The 16,428-nt window shown below is 47.7% G+C and overlaps 1 protein-coding gene across 3 annotated transcripts in view; it reads right to left on the reverse strand.

Annotated features, from left to right (window-relative positions):
* The window catches only part of ARHGAP39 (Rho GTPase activating protein 39), a 421,649-nt gene that overhangs the window by 178,901 nt on the left and 226,320 nt on the right, over positions 1-16,428 (reverse strand). For all 3 annotated transcript variants that reach the window (XM_073329927.2, XM_073329928.2, XM_073329926.2), the window contains one exon: positions 1,703-3,110. In XM_073329927.2, coding sequence (XP_073186028.1) covers positions 1,703-3,110 — 1,408 coding nt within the window. The remainder of the gene's footprint in view (positions 1-1,702; positions 3,111-16,428) is intronic.

The following is a 16,428-nucleotide window of genomic DNA, read 5'->3' on the forward strand; positions in this document are numbered from 1 at the left end:
TCTAATCTGGAGGTGCCAATGGCATGGATCACTGTAGCCAGGTCCTACATGTGAAAAGACAGGTGCAACCTTCTCGCCACGTGCAGCTGGAAGTAGCGCTCTGACCACAGCAGCTCCCTGAACATTCAGGAACCGCCAAGGATCCAACCCAGCCCTCACAGTAACAGATTGGGGGGTGCAACCAGGTGGGGGAGAAGGCAGATATAAATCTTCCTATTTCTAAGGATAATGCTATAAATCTATCCTATTTCTAAGGATAATGCTACTTTGCACTTCCTTAGCACCTGTCATACTAGGTTCTCAAGTGTGTTACAGGGAACAGTGCTGGATGTGTTCTGAATCAGGATTTCCTTTCCTAAATGCTTTATGGTTTCCTTTTACTCTTTATAGAAAGTTTGCCATGAAGATCCTTGTGTCTGGCTCACTAGCACAGTGAAATGGGGTAGTCTGGCTCTGACTGTGATCCAGAGAGTCTCAGGAGTAGTCATTTAGTGCTAGATCCTGCACCCAGTGAGGTCAATGGCGACTTTTCCACTGGTTTCAGTGGGAGCAGAATCAGCCCCTTGGTCAATTAAAAGCCTTAGGCTTTGCCTTCCTAGCGATGGAGATCTCTGTGCAGAGTGGCTTCCCTCCATCCTTAGAGAAGACTAGGGAGAAGTCTTTGGAAATCCCAAGGAAGCTGTTAAGGCCCATGCTGCAGTCTCCTTGCTAGCAGCCCCTAAGAGGCAGACAGCACTCGTTATTCCCATGTAAACAGTCTTCACCATGCATGCAGCTTCTGCCTGAAGAGCCAAGTGCATTCCCCATTCCTGCCTTCCTTGTCGTGATCTGACAGCAAACTGTACTGCTGGCTTCCCTTTACACTCAATGCAAAAATAATCCTCATCATACCGGACACAGGTGGGGAGAATCAATGACTGCGAAGTTCACCGGGCCCTTTTCATTGGCACACCGGCCCCCTGCATGGCAGGAGCGCCAGGGCATGCCCATACATCTCAGGCACAGGGTTATACTTAAGAAAGTCAATGTGAGCTGAGTGGAGCAGCTGGAGTCTGACAGCCGCTCACTCCCTTCAGTTAATCCTGCTGCAGAGTGACAGCAGGGCTGAGTATTTTACAGGGAAGGAGAAATGGCTCACAAAACCAGAGGCCTTTATTAGCAGTATATAAAGCAGAGCCGAGCATCTTGTAGAGCCAGTGTCTAGGCCAGTCATTCGCACGGCAGCAGCTACTTTTGCATGTGGTCATGTGGGGGTGCCCTGCTGGAGTCCCGAGTGGGCTCTGGCTGTTACATGAACTGTGATCAAACCCTGGGAAAGGATACTCTGAGGAACATCCCTGCATTGACTCCTAAGGATCCACGAGGCTTGACCCCAGGTCAGGAATGAAACCTCTCTGGGCTGACTTTTGCCAGAGTCACGTGTCTTTCACAGGGTATCCATGCAGCACTGTGCTTTGCCACGGCTCGTTTGCGCTGACAGGCCTAGCAAAGGCTGTGTTAGATCTGAATCAGGTGCAAACCCTGACGGATACCATGTGGCTATAACACCACGGGAAGTGCTGCACGGTGAGTAAATGAGTGTCAGGTAACACTTACACCTTATAGAGTGTGTGGTACGCCAGGAAGCAGTGTGATGCCCAGACCCCACAGTGATGGGCACCTTAGATCAGACAGCCAAACCCTGCCCTGCTGTACGTATTACCTGAGATGGATGCAGGTAGGGCTCTGGAGAAGCCAGGTTGGTCTGCACAGACACACTCTTCTCCAGCAGGATCTGAGGGAACCCCAGCTTCTCAAAGGTATTCCTCTTCCAGTGCTTGCTCTCCTGCTGCGCCAGGGCCTCATCCTCGCTGAAGGCCCGCACCACAGGGCCAGGCATAGGTAAAGGCAAGGCGCCATCACTCTCATAGCCTGAGCCGTCCTTCTGGGAATCCCAGCTGCTCCGCTGCTTCATGTGGTAATGAGCCTGCTGCGCCTCCCATGCCAGCCGGGCCTGGGCCAGGAAGGGCTCTGGGAAGCCCCGCGCTGCCTCGGCCTCAATGGATTTGCTCTCTGTGCGGTTCATCTGGGGCCTGTAAGCGCCGGGCATGGGCCTCTCCTCTGCCATCAGCTGCTCGCTGAGTGCCTCCCGATCCCCCGAGCCATCCGTCGAGGAGGTGTTGGGGTCATGGGACAGGGAGGGCTTCCTGCTTTTCCTTTTCCTGGTGCTAGGTGAGTACCCTGTAGAAGACATGGTGTCCTGCTGGCTGGACCATGACATGGAGTCTTCCCCCTGGGAGGCCTGGCTCACGGGCTGGCTGTGTCGGAAGTCAGCCCCTTCCATGCTGCTGTAGTCCCCAGACTTGATCTCCAGGCGCTGGTCCCTCACCAGGCAGGGGCTGTGCTGCAGCGAGTATGAGCCACCTACGGGGTTGGGGGAGTATTTGTGTCGCAGGCCCGTTTTCAGCTTGGGGCTGGAACCGGACTGCTCCACGTAAACCAGCTGCCTTACATATTCCTTGCCTGCAGGGCTGTACTCCAGGCTCATGAACCTCTCAGGGCATTTCTGTTTGGTCAGCACCAGCTGCTGGTAGGGGGAGTTGGGGCCCTGCTTGGGCGACTGCAAGAATGGGTGGGGTTTGCGGATGGGCGATTTCTGTGGGGAGCCCGCCTTGTAGTTCCCGCTGGCTTCATACTGCATGTCCACGGGCGGTTCGTCATAGATGGGGGCCTGGTACTCCATGGGGGGTTCCTCGTACAAAGGGGGCTCATAGGCGTAGCGAGGAGAAGATGGCTGGGACTCACTCGAGTGCTTCCGGTGCTGGGACTGGAGCGGGGAGCAGAATGAATCCCCCCGACCGAGCAGCGGGGAGCAGCTGCCCACGTGGTCAGCCCTTTTCAAGAAGGGAGACTGCTTCCTCTCAGGGAAGAAGACGGAGTTGTCAGTGTCAGGGGCAAATGTCTGCAGATTGGGGGACTGCTGGCCCCCCGACGGCCTCCGTGAGCGGGTCCCCTGCTGGTTGTCAGTGGTGTAGCCATTGCCCTGGTGCATGAGGAAGCTCGGCTCGCGGTCCGTCACCTTGATCAGCATGCGCTCCTTGGTGCCAGTGTTCCATCGCAGGGAGGATGTCCTGTGCGAGGCAGAGAACACACAAGCCACTGTCAGAAAGGGAGGGACAGGGGGAGTGGGGTGTTTTCATGCAAAGAATAAAGAGCATTTGCCTGAGAATTTTTATACTGTGTGTTAGGTTTCCAAAAGATACCCACTTCCACCTCTCAGGGGCACATACACTAGTATAAGCAGGTGGCATCCCCACCCTGCTCCCAACACAGACATACACACTGGAGAACATCCAAATGTAGATCCTTCCAAATATAAACCTCAGCCCAAGCTTCCTGAGTTAAGTTGTTCCCAAAGTTTTTCCCTGCAGGACCTCCTGTGTTTCTACCTAGTTCCTTCTACCTTAAAAACTCTTAACCCTTTTAGTCACCCGAGTTGGAGGTGATAGGAGCCATTTGGTCTGGGAACCCCGGTGAGTTAGCAGAAGAGCTCTGAATTTCTGTGCAGTGTTCTAAGCACCTGGCTCTCCATCACAATTATTTAACACATATTCCATTTGCACAGAAACAAAGGTGTTCCCAGAAGGCAGCCAACCTTACCACACTCCCCCAGCAAGAGTGATGGGCCTAGCCCAGCAGTTGAGACATTAAAGTCAGCCTCTGCCAGATCCTTAAGGGAAGCAAGCTCCTGTCTAACACTGTCCATTGAGATCACTTGGCACTGTTCCCCAGACAGTTAAATCTAGGAAGCCTCTCAACTGCTGCTGGGGCACATGCAGAGAAAGACTCATCTCTCTGCTACAGCACACATGGCCCACACTGCTTTGGTGGATTTAACGTAACTAGTTCAAGTAAACAGCAACCAAAACAGAATCATATGGAACGATCTTCACCCAAGGAAGGTCACAGATCAAAGGCTTTGGGTGCCCGGACTGGGTTTATAGGTGCCTTGCTCTGGAGAACTGAGCCGCAGGTTGTCAGCCCCTCATGGAAGCGACCTGGGGTAGTGATTTTGAATGCCCAACTTGAGACACTTTAAAGGGGCCTGATTCTCAGTGGACTGGTAGCTTGGCACTTTCTAAACATCAGCCCTAAGGTGTCTCAATGGAGGCAGCCAGATTCACGAGTCACACCTGAAAGCCTTGGCCTGGGCCTTGTCTGTCCGCGTGTCTAAAGTACCAGGCAGGACTGTGGCACTCTATATAATTACATGCAAAGAACTATGGGAAGAATTCAAGCTGTAAAGTCAAGCACTCAGAAGTTACAGAATGACCCCTTGTGTATGCACTTTATGAGAACCTTTAATTACATGATCACGTCCTATGTTGTCCACAAGACCGGTGCCTCATTCAGTGCACAAGACAGAGCTGCTCTAGGAACAAGTCAAGGCTGTGTAGTGAATGAGACTGTATTCCGTAGGATCCCTGCCTCGTTTGTTGAACAAGCTGAAGGGTGGGCAGTGGTCAGCAGTGCAGCGGGGCTAAGGCTGGCTGCCTGCCTGTCCTGGCACCACGCTGCACCCCAGAAGCGGCCAGCAGGTCCGGCTTCTAGGTGTGGGGGGGGACGCTCCCCTGCTGCTCTCGCCCACAGGCGCCACCCCCCATTGGCTTCAGTTTCATTTATTGGAGAAATTCCTACTGGCACCAATCAGCAAAGTGCTTTAAATCAGTAAAACACAGAGCAGAGCCCCATATTCACTACGCAACACCACCCCTTCCGCCTTCCCAGCACTGTTACAGGTCAATTAAGTGATCCAAAAGGTTTCCAATCCTTCCACAGAATCTCCCTGAACACCACAGAGCCAGCCTCTGGGCCCTGCCCTGCCCAGCCCAGCCCAGCCCAGCCCAGCCAAACGAAATAAAAATGTCAAGGAGAATCTTCGCTTTCATTTACTGAGGAAAGCCTTTAGCCCTGGTCCTTATCAAGGTCCTCAGAAGAGAAAGCGAGAGATCCTCTTCTCCCCATGCCACCTCCCTACTTTTTATTGTAAAGTGAGTCCAGTAAATTTGAGGCGTCTCTTGAACGACAATCTTGCCACCTTCCCAGTGTTGCCAACTCCCATGATTGTATTGCAAGTCTCTCAACATTTGGTGCTTTCCATGAAGGAACATCAGATCCTAAAGACATGTGATTAGGAAAAAATCTCAACTATGAGGATCTCAGGATACAGAGGGACCTAGACAAATTGGAGGATTGGGCCAAAAGAAATCTGATGAGGTTCAATAAGGATAAGTGCAGGGTCCTGCACTTAGGACGGAAGAACCCAATGCACAGCTACAGACTAGGGACCGAATGGCTAGGCAGCAGTTCTGCGGAAAAGGACCTAGGGGTGACAGTGGACAAGAAGCTGGATATGAGTCAGCAGTGTGCCCCTGTTGCCAAGAAGGCCAATGGCATTTTGGGATGTATAAGTAGGGGCATAGCAAGCAGATCGAGGGACGTGATTGTCCCCCTCTATTCGACATTGGTGAGGTCTCATCTGGAGTACTGTGTCCAGTTTTGGGCCCCACACTACAAGAAGGATGTGGATAAATTGGAAAGAGTCCAGCGAAGGGCAACAAAAATGATTAGGGGTCTGGAACACATGACTTATGAGGAGAGGCTGAGGGAATAGGATTGTTTAGTCTGCAGAAGAGAAGAATGAGGGGGGATTTGATAGCTACTTTCAACTACCTGAGAGGTGGTTCCAGAGAGGATGGTTCTAGACTATTCTCAGTGGTAGAAGAGGACAGGACAAGGAGTAATGGTCTCAAGTTGCAGTGGGGGAGGTTTAGGTTGGATATTAGGAAAAACTTTTTCACTAGGAGGGTGGTGAAACACTGGAATGCGTTACCTAGGGAGGTGGTAGAATCTCCTTCCTTAGAAGTTTTTAAGTCAGGCTTGACAAAGCCCTGGCTGGGATGATTTAATTGGGGATTGGTCCTGCTTTGAGCAGGGGGTTGGACTAGATGACCTCCTGAGGTCCCTTCCAACCCTGATATTCTATGATTCTCTGATTCTATGACTTAAAACCAAGCAAGCTTCTAGTCCTCATTTGAGGGGAAAAGCTAGGAAGCAAGAATCCTAAGAGCTCAAAATCCAGAAGACAAAATGTAAAGCACCCAGCATTTATTATTTTAAAAAATCATGATTTTTGAGCCAATTGTGACTCTTGGGGGCCTGAGCAGTAATTTGTGAGTGTGAGTCCTAAGGCCAAAGGGGGGATGTGTGCTTATGGTAGGGAGGAATTGGTTCCTTTTCAGGAGGTGGGGTGGGGGAAAGCTTTTGCAGTCCTTCCTCCCTAGCCCCCAAGTTAAATGATAAGGCAGCTCGGCAATGTCGTTACAAAGCATTTCTTGATTTTTTTCCGCCCCAGTACCATAGGGCACCTGCTCCATAACACCCAGGCACAGACACACATAAAAATGATTTAGGACCAACAGCCTTGTTTATCGGGATGGCTGCTTGATGTTTATGGACCCCAATAGACAACTCAAAACGCAGAGAAATCTATTTATGGACATTTTTAAAGCCCTCCTTTCCCTTGGAGAAATATGGCCTCTCATATTGGGCACTGCATGGGGCCACCAGCTTTGCTACTTCAGCCACACTGTCCCATTTGTTTGCAAGGGTACAAGACTCCAGGAGTCCGTGAGAGTTTATTGCTTCCTTCCCATCGCACCGAGCTGTTCCTCGTTGCTGAGTTACACCTTCACAAGAGAGCATACCAATAAAAACCCACATATTTACCATGCCAGGGCATCTGGCATTATCACGGCACTTGTATTTCATATACATAGAATGGGAAATGTAAATTCCAGGGTCAATTCAGTTGTCAGAGGAGGTCAAAGCTAATTTTTACTATTTTGAAATACAATATTTAACAAATAGAAACACCTGAAAATGGAGAGTCTAACCAGACCATGAGAGATCAATTCCACAGCAAAACACAACAAAGTTCATTCTTGTAGCTGTATTTCCCAGACTCAGTATTGCAGCACAACTCTGGACAATAAACGGAGCAGCCAGTTATGTAAGTAACAGACAGCATGCAGCAAAGGAACTGGGACGTAAGGAATTAAGTCTGGTCACTGTTTGTGGTGAGAGGTGACCGAGCCGACAAACTAGCAAACAGAAGGTATAGAACAGCGCAGTTCCCAGACACAATGCAGAATAAGAGAGGGAATACAAGTGCAGCACTTTCATCTTCACCAGGTGGGACCATTTCTGGGGCTGTGTTTAGGGTTTTTTCCATTACAAAAAATGCTTCCTATTGTACATACAGAGCACAGACCAGCTTTGGAACTCAGACTCCATTGAAGTCAGTGGATTTACCTCAGATTTACACAGAGGTAAATGAAAGCAGAATCGGGATCCATAGATGCAGATGGTAAGATGTTAATTATTTAGTTCTGCTGATGCTAAAGGTCATTTTTCTGCTACTCTGCTTCACCTACATAGTACTCAGTTTACAATACTTCCACGGAAAGTTTTCTAACAGGTTACATCATGAGTGCAGGGGACTGGACTAGGAGATCTCTCGAGGTCCCTTCCAGTCCTGCACTCCTATGATTTTATGTAACACTTTATTTCAACCAAGGGAGCTAACTTATGGCACATTATACATGGCATTGGAATGAAAACACAACATATTGCCCCAAACCAGCACAATGTTACTTTCTAATGCCTCCTCTATTGGAGGAATAGCATTGATGTTGACTGAACTGCAAACCAGACTTCAGACACATCAATTCACTGCACAAGATTAACATCCAACACCACACTAACACACAAAATCGAATCAGAAGTAAGCAGGGGAGAGAAATGTGACGGCCCTGCACACGCAATTCTCCCCATCGCTGCAGCTAAACCAATCTGACACTCCTGCTGCTGGGAGGCAACTGCAAAGAGGGCAGCTTTAGAAAGACAAACACTGACGAGGGAATGAAAGAGTAAAAGCACCTCGCTGATGTTCAGTGGGGATGGCTGAAAGGCATATTTGCGGTAAATAATCACCCTCCTGCATTTTCCCTTTAACATGGCTGTGCACATGCTAATTACAGTGTTGCACTGGAATGGTGGTGTTCAGCCTTGTTGCTGTTGCTACTCTACCCCTCCGTGATCCAGCGCTGCATCTGGTGCAGTGTCAGAGGACTGGACTGTGGCTGGCACGGATGAAATTTTTTTCTTCTTTTTTAAATCCTAAAAGAGTTTTAACCTGACACGGGTGCCAGTCCCCATCCAAGGAAATTTCCCTTCCAAGGGCTGAGGTTTGATTAGAATGGTGATGGAGTGCTGGCGTTGTAGAAGGTAGAGGGGGCACTGTGGGAATTTTGCTCTATCATCTGTACTGAGGATGGCCAAAGCAGTATAGACGCTTAGTATGCTGGGACCTGAAGTTTCCACAGGCTGCATCTCTGTAATAAACAGCCGCAGTTTCATGTCAATTACATGCTGCCTTCAGCCTACTGGCTAGTTGCCACCGCTGCAGCCTTCTCTTGGAGCACTCCCCTGTTAGATGGCAGTGAAGAGTTAAATAGGTTCAGGTGGTTTCCAGGACCCAGAAAAATATGATTAAATTTTTGGTGAGTCCAGACATTTGATAGCATGAGAGAATACACCAATTACTTGCGTTACCATGGCACCAAGGGGTACCACTGTGCTTGGGACTGTGCTAGTTTACAGTAAGATCCACTCCTCTTTGGGGCAGAGACTACAGTCTAATTGCTGCAGCCAGATGGAACGAACAGGAACATGGAATTGCTACACAGAACCAAGACCAGTGGGCTCTAGCTAGACCAGTATGCTGTCTCCAATGGCAGCCAGTCCTTCAGAGGAAGTGGCAAGAAAGGTTATTCTGTACTGCCTAGTTGCAGTCTATGCTACTTATAGATAGCGAGTAACAACTTGTGCTACCTATTTTATTTGCTCGTTTATTTACATCTCATAATTAAGAAAAATAATTCACTTAATACGGTTACATATTATCCACTATCACCTGATGCAGTGATTTTACCCAGGATGCAGTCAACATGGGTAACCTAGTGCAATGGAACACGAATAGCTCAAGGGACATCAGATCATCTCAGCAGGAGACCATATGTTTTGCCAATAAAAGCCCTTCTATCTCAACAGGTGAGTCTTGGTACAACGAGGAGGAGGGAGAAGCTCTTCTTGACTTTTCTTTCCAGAAGAAAACCTGTGTGCAGTGTAGTTGTAGCTGTGTTGGTCCCAGGCCATTAGAGAGACAAGGTGGGTAAGGTCATATCTTGTATTGGACCAACTTCTGTTGGTAAGAGAGGCAGCAACAGAGACAAGAAAGAAGAAAAGCTGACAGACTAGGAATCTGGGGGGCAGGCTGTGGGAGGGCCTTGTAGAGCCTTGTCCTGAGCAGGTAGGGCTGAGAATTGCTGCATCCTTTTATTGGAGTGTAAGGCAAAGAAACAATCTTTTTCCAGCACAAAAAACTTCGCCTTGGGCCAGCTGCAGTGGTTGCGTTTTGTGTCATGCTGAAGAGGGTTGGGATCTCGTACTCAATTCCTTGCTCTCCAGGCGAGGAAACAGCTGGGACCATCCTGGTAGTTATTTTTCCTGATAGAGAAAGAGCGAATGACGCTTTAGTGGGAGCTCATTCCTGTGCTCATGACGGGGGGGCTACAAGGCCATTTTAGGAAAGCAAGTCAGGCAAGGGGAGGATGATGAGAAAGAGAGAAGGGGAAGGTTTGGGAAGGTGTAATATATAGCTCCATCCTCCTGCTTATGAAACGCAAATTCCAAGTCCTCAGGAGCATGAACTCCCACCTCTGGGATGATGTCAAAGTGATGCTGGACAAGGTATGTGCAGAGAAGAGATCTGGCCCCTGCAATTGCACTGAGAAAGAAGGTTTGACCTTCATGAAACCAGACCGGCCTTCAGCTTCCCTGGTAATGCATGTTAAGTTCACTGTAAGTAATGGTTTCAGAGTAGCAGCCGCGTTACTCTGTATCTGCAAAAAGAAAAGGAGGACTTGTGGCACCTTAGAGACTAACAAATTTATTTGAGCATAAGCTTTCGTGAGCTACAGCTCACTTCATTGGATGCATCAAATAAATGTGTTAGTTTCTAAGGTGCCAGAAGTACTCCTTTTCTTTTTACTGTAAGTAATGTTTTCCCAGAATAATAAAGAATCCAGCAAAATGCATTTCCAGCTTGCAGCTGGAACTCCTGTGATTTACATTCTAGTGGCATGTCCTCAAGTTATTCATTTCAACTCTAATTGGAATTTGCAATGAAATGAACACAGTTTTTCTTTATTAATAATTCATGGACAGAAATAATTATAACCTCAGCTCCACAATATTAACTCTTCAGGACTGTGCCTGAATCCTCCGTCTGTCCACACAGTCCCTCCTGAGCTGCTCAAGCCCTCAGGCTTCACCTCTTCACTGTTGGGTGCCCAAGGAGCAACAGGAAAGGGATACTAAAGGGAGGAACAATGACACACTCAAAAATTCACAAACAAGGCAGGAGTTTCCATCTGTGCTGGTGGCAGGATGACACAGTTCCAGCTCCCAATCAATCAATCAGCAACATGATGATCCCAACAGGGCTGGGATCCCAGTTCTGCTGCTTCAAGTTGGGGTAGTGCTGAGGGCTTGAGACAGCAGAGATCCCATCAGATAACCTCCCCCCATCACAAAATAGTGGTGGACATAGCTGGTGGGGGAACAAAACCCCAGAACTGCCCTCTCTGGCTTCAGCAACAGATAAGATTATATAAATATTCCAGGTCCTGGGCATCTTTGACTCTACCTAGTGTCCTCTATAAAGTGATATGACCACCTGTCTGACCATGTCAAACTAATAAAATAAAAACAACAAAAGTCCCTTAGGATACCGTCAATTTTGACTTGGGAAAGGACCAGCAAGTGCCTCTGTGGAGCACAGGAATCTTCCAGCAGCAGGTTGTTCCATGGGGATACCTGACTTTTGAGAATGGGACAAACCAAAATCTGTTCCTATCAGGGCTGTCAATTAATCACAGTTAACTCGCGCGATTAACTCAAAAAAATTAATCACAATTAAAAACATTTATCGCGATTAATCACAGTTTTAATCGCACTGTTAAACAATAGAATACCAACTGACATTTATTAAATATTTTGGATGTTTTTCTACATTTCCAAAAATATTGATTTCAATTACAACACAGAAGACAAAGAGTCCAGTGCTCACTTTATATTATTTTTATTACAAATATTTGCACTGTAAAAATGATAAATAAATAGTATTTTTCAATTCATCTCTTTATCATGAAAGTGCAACTTACAAATGTAGATTGTTTTTTGTTACATAACTGCACTCAAAAAACAAAACAATGTAACTTCAGAGCCTAGAGGTCCACTCAGTCCTACTTCTTATTCAGCCAATCTCTCAGACAAAAAAGCTTGTTTACATTTACAAGAGTTAATGCTGCCTGCTTCTTATTTACAATGTCACCTGCAAGTGAGAACAGGGGTTCCCATGGCACTTTTGTAGCTGGCATTGCAAGGTATTTACGTGCCAGATATGCTTAACATTTGTATGCCCCTTCACGCTTCAGCCATCATTCCAGAGGACATGCTTCCATGCTGATGACGCTTGTTAAAAAAAATGTGTTAATTAAATTTGTGACTGAACTTCTTGGGGGAGAATTGTATGTCTCCCACTCTGTGTTTTACATGCATTCTGCCATATATTTCATGTTATAGCTTTCTCAGATGATGACTCAGCATGTTCGTTTTAAGAACACTTTCACTGCTGATCTGACAAAATGCAAAGAAGGTACCAATATGAGATTTCTAAAGATAGCTACAGCATGCAAGCCAAGGTATAAGAATCTGAAGTGCCTTCCAAAATCTGAGAGGGACGAGGTGTGGAGCATGCTTTCAGAAGTCTTAAAAGACCAACACTCCGATGCGGAAACTACAGAACCCGAACCACCAAAAAATGCTGGTGGGATCTGACTCAGATGATGAAAATGATCATGCGTCGGTCTGCTGCTCTGGATCATTATCGAGCAGAATCTGTCATCAGCATGAATGCATGTCCTCTGGAACGGTGATTGAAGCATGAAGGGACATATGAATCTTTAGAGCATCTGGCACGTAAATATCTTGTGATGCTGGCTACAACAGTGCCATGTGAATACCTATTCTCACTTTCAGGTGACATTTTAAACAAGAAGCGGGCAGCATTATCTCCTGCAAATATAAACAAACTTGTTTGTCTTCGAGATTGGCTGAACAAGAAGTAGGACCAAGTGGACTTGCAGGCGTTAAAGTTTTACATTGTTTTATTTTTGAATGCAGTTATTTTTTATACATAATTCTACATTTGTAAGTTCAACTTTCATGATAAAGAGACTGCACTACAGTACTTGTATTAGGTGAACTGAAAAATACTATTTCTTTATTTTTACAGTGCAAATATTTATAATAAAAAATAAATATAAGGTGAGCACTGTACACTTTGTATTCTGTGTTGTAACTGAAATCAATATATTTGAAAAAGCGGAAAACATCCAAAAATATTTATATAAACAGTATTCTATTATTGTTTAACAGTGCAATTAATCGCATGATTAATGACAATTTTTTTTAATCGCTCGTCAGCCCTAGTTCCTATCCTTCTCCAAACTGCAGTCAGATAATGCAGGGTCTGGTTTGCAGTTCTGAGCATCTGCAGCTCCTATTGACTTCAACAGGCACCTCTGGAAATCAGAGACTTTCTGGTTGCTAGCAAACTGGGCCAGATTTAAACCATCATCTCTGCTCATAGACTAACCAAGGCTTGTTAACAACTCCCTCTCATTTGTGTCAGGATGTTCTTGTTCGTATCACTGTGGTGCCCGGAGGGTCCAACCCAAGATACCCCAGTGTGCTAGGTGCTGTACAAACATAAAATGAGAGACGGTCCTGGCTTGAGAGAGCTCACAATTTAAATTGACAAGGCAGGAAGGGAAACAGAAGCACAAAGAGGGGAAGTGACTTGCCCAAGGTCAAACAGCAGGTTAGTAGCGGATCCCAGAACAGAACAGAACCCAGATCCCCTGGCTCCCAATCCAGTAGCTAATCCACTGGACCATACAGCCATCTATGCTTAATGGTTACTTCAGAAAAGAACAAACCCCTTCAACGTTTATTTTCCTGTCTCTACCCCCAGCCCTCCTTTTCCCAGCCCCGCTCCTTTTCTCTTTTAAAGAGATTCTCTCGTTTAAACATGCCTAATGGACAGACACCCTCTATCCACAGCACAGACACGGAACAGGCAGTACCTTCCCCCAGGCTACCCCACACATAGGCCTCAGCCCTGCTACCCTACTTGTAGGGGTTGAGAAGAGAGTTGAGTCTCCATGGCCCATTCAACCCTTGACCTCTCTGTACAAAAAACAAGTAGAGTTTAGCACCAGTTGTGGCGGTGACTGATGGCGACACCTGTCCCACCAGGAACTCGTCTGAGAACCAATACAACTCACTGTGCATAAAGCAACAAAGAGCTATCAGACTCTAACAGATTTCTGGTTGCTACTGACTTATGTTGCACTTCTGCAGTACCAGTGACCTAGAGGTAGAAGGTTTCAAGTGCCATTCCAAACACTGATCACCTATGCTCTCCCCAGGACGTGAATGCTCCCAGCAATGAGCCACTACTGCTCAGATCAGCTCCTACTGGCGAAGGACTCCCCAGTTCCTTCTCAAAGCAGCATGCAGGCTGTCTCCATAGCTGGGGAGCCTCCACTGATTCCAAAGTGCAGCTGCCAGGGGTTAAACTGAAAAAGCTGAGCAAACTCCAAATGTATTTACAACTACAGATTTGATGTGAAATGTCACATTTCAGTTTCACCCATTCAAAGTAATGCCTCTGATCATTCCCTGCTTGCTTCAATGACATGCCAGGCAGGCTGCAACACTGACAGAATAAGAGCTGGCAACAGCCAACATGCGCTGATGTACAGAGCCTCTTCCCTGGCATGTGATTCTTTCAAAGCTCTCAAACACACACATCTTTGTTTATCATTACTGACTCCCCCCCCTTGAAAAAGGAACTGCAGGCACTCTGAAGAACGGGTTGGGAAGCAATTTATTCAGATCTATAGAGAGCCTGTTAGCACCTTTAATTACATTAATACTGTGAAACCTCCCCGTCTCATAGCTCCACATAAAATTAAATTAAAAAACCTCTCTGCACTGCTTTCAATAAAACTCGGCTAGAAAGTGGATCCTTGCAGCGTGCCTTGAAGGTCATAAAGGGTATGTCTACACTGTAATTAAAATCCTGCAGCTGGCCCAAGCAGCTGACTCGGGCTAAGGGGGTCGGGCTAAGGGGCTGTTTAACTGCAGTGTAGACATTCGGGCTCAGGTCCCACAAAGAGTCCCAGAGCCAGGGCTCCAGCCTGAGCCCAAATGTCTACACTGCAGTTAAACAGCCCCTTAGCCTGAGCTCCGCAAGCCCGAGTCAGCTGGCATGGGCCAGCCACAGGATTTTAATTGTAGTGTAGACACAAAATCATAGGTGCAGGATTTGTTGTTTCTAAATCATCCAAGACATATGACATTCCCAAAGACAGCCCCCATGGTGGTAAGAGGACCACATTTGCTGTCTCCACCTCACTCTAAAAGTTTTCAAGGACACCCCTCACCAACTGAGAAGACTCACAGCAGATCCATTCCATGAGCTTACGATGAAACACATGGTTCTCCAAAACTATTCCATTACTTGGCATGAGCACTGGAGGAGTCCAAGGCATTCAGAGCACATGGGGCTTACATTGGTGGTCTAGATAATACATAGTCCTGCCACGAGTGCAGGGGACTGCACTAGGCGACCTCTCAAGCTCCCTTCCAGTCCTACAATTCTATTATTTATACCTGGTAATAAATTATGAGACTGGGAGCTGTTAAAGTTGTTTTGGTGACTTATGGCCATATCACCTCCAATCTAAAACACTTTAAATACGCAGAACTTTGCCACAAACAGGTGTAACGAGCGCACCACACACAGATTACCTGGGTTAGATCGACGGTAGGAGAATTATTTTCCATTAGATAGATCTGTGTATAGATAGTCCAATGGTTGGGAGGGTTCTTCAATCCATCTGCCCTTCACTCAGTGCCCCACATTAAAAGTGACATAAGGGGACAATCAGGACGAGGAGCTTGCGTAATTTTTAGAGGCGTAACAATTACCTCCCTGTGTCATAACACCAATGTGTCCCAGCCCAGAGCCATAACAGTGGCAGAGTGGTCCAAATTCATCAATGCCTGTGTAAGGTGGTCGCAGCTCTCTTCCCATCCATCAGGGCGGGAGACCATGCCCCCTTCGCTACAACAGGGGGGAGCGATAGCTCAGTTGTTTGAGCATTGGCCTGCTAAACCCAAAGTTGTGAGTTCAATCCTTGAGGGGGCCTTTTAGGGATCTGGGGCAAAAATTGGGGTTTGGTCCTGCTTTGAGCAGGGGGTTGGACTAGATGACTTCCTGAGGTCCCTTCCAACCCCGATATTCTATGATTCTATGACACTTCTGGAGCGCTTCGGTTCAAGGGGAAATTAGCTCACAGTTAGTGTCCCAGGCCTACAGTCAGGCCAAGCAGCGATAAGTCTATAGGCCTGGAGCTCTCATTCAGGGCAGGGTGACACACAGTTAAAGGCTCCGGCTAGAGATTTGGGAGAGCTGCAACGAGTCTATCAGGGTGGGGCAGTAATCCAGTAGGGGCTCTGACCTACAGTCACTCAGGCAGAGCAATAGAGTCTATTCACCTGGGGCCCTCCATCAGGGCGGGGCAGCACTCAGCTCAGGTAAGGGGCTCTGGCCAGCTGTTGGGCAGAGCAACAGTGGGGAGATTGGCTCTCTGGTGGGAGAGTCAGCATACCCTCTAGTTTCTAGTTCAGGTGGGTGCTAGACCAATGCAGGCCTCCTGACCACGAAGTGGGGAGGCTGCCACCCCTGATGTTGAGGGGGTAGGGGGACGAAGGCCCTCCCGCTCCAATGCATCCCAGCCCAGGGCCCTAACAGTGGCGGAATGGTCCGCCACTGGGTCAGTGGGGAAATCCCACTGCAACACGCTGGCCGACTTGCAATCAGTCCTACACTACACTCCCAATCCAGAGTACCTGGGTTCCAGGGTTGTCATCGGTCTCGTAAACTGTCTCATAAACTGTCTCGTAAACTGTCTGGTAAACTGTCATCGGTCTCATAGGTAAACTGCAAGCGGCAGCCCCAACAGCTCCTCGCTGTCCCCAGTGTCCGGCAGCTCCGGCAGTCCTTCTGGGTCTCTGGCACTGTAGCAGCCTCTGTCAGGTCTGGGCTTAGCAGCAGAGAAGAGACATCCTCCTCCTCTGGCAGCTCTGCCCCAACTGAGGTAGAGGGCCGGCCTTTTATAGTTCCAGTTT

Source organism: Lepidochelys kempii, chromosome 2 (assembly GCF_965140285.1).
Source record: "Lepidochelys kempii isolate rLepKem1 chromosome 2, rLepKem1.hap1, whole genome shotgun sequence".
In the NCBI taxonomy this organism is placed as follows: Eukaryota; Metazoa; Chordata; order Testudines; family Cheloniidae; genus Lepidochelys; species Lepidochelys kempii.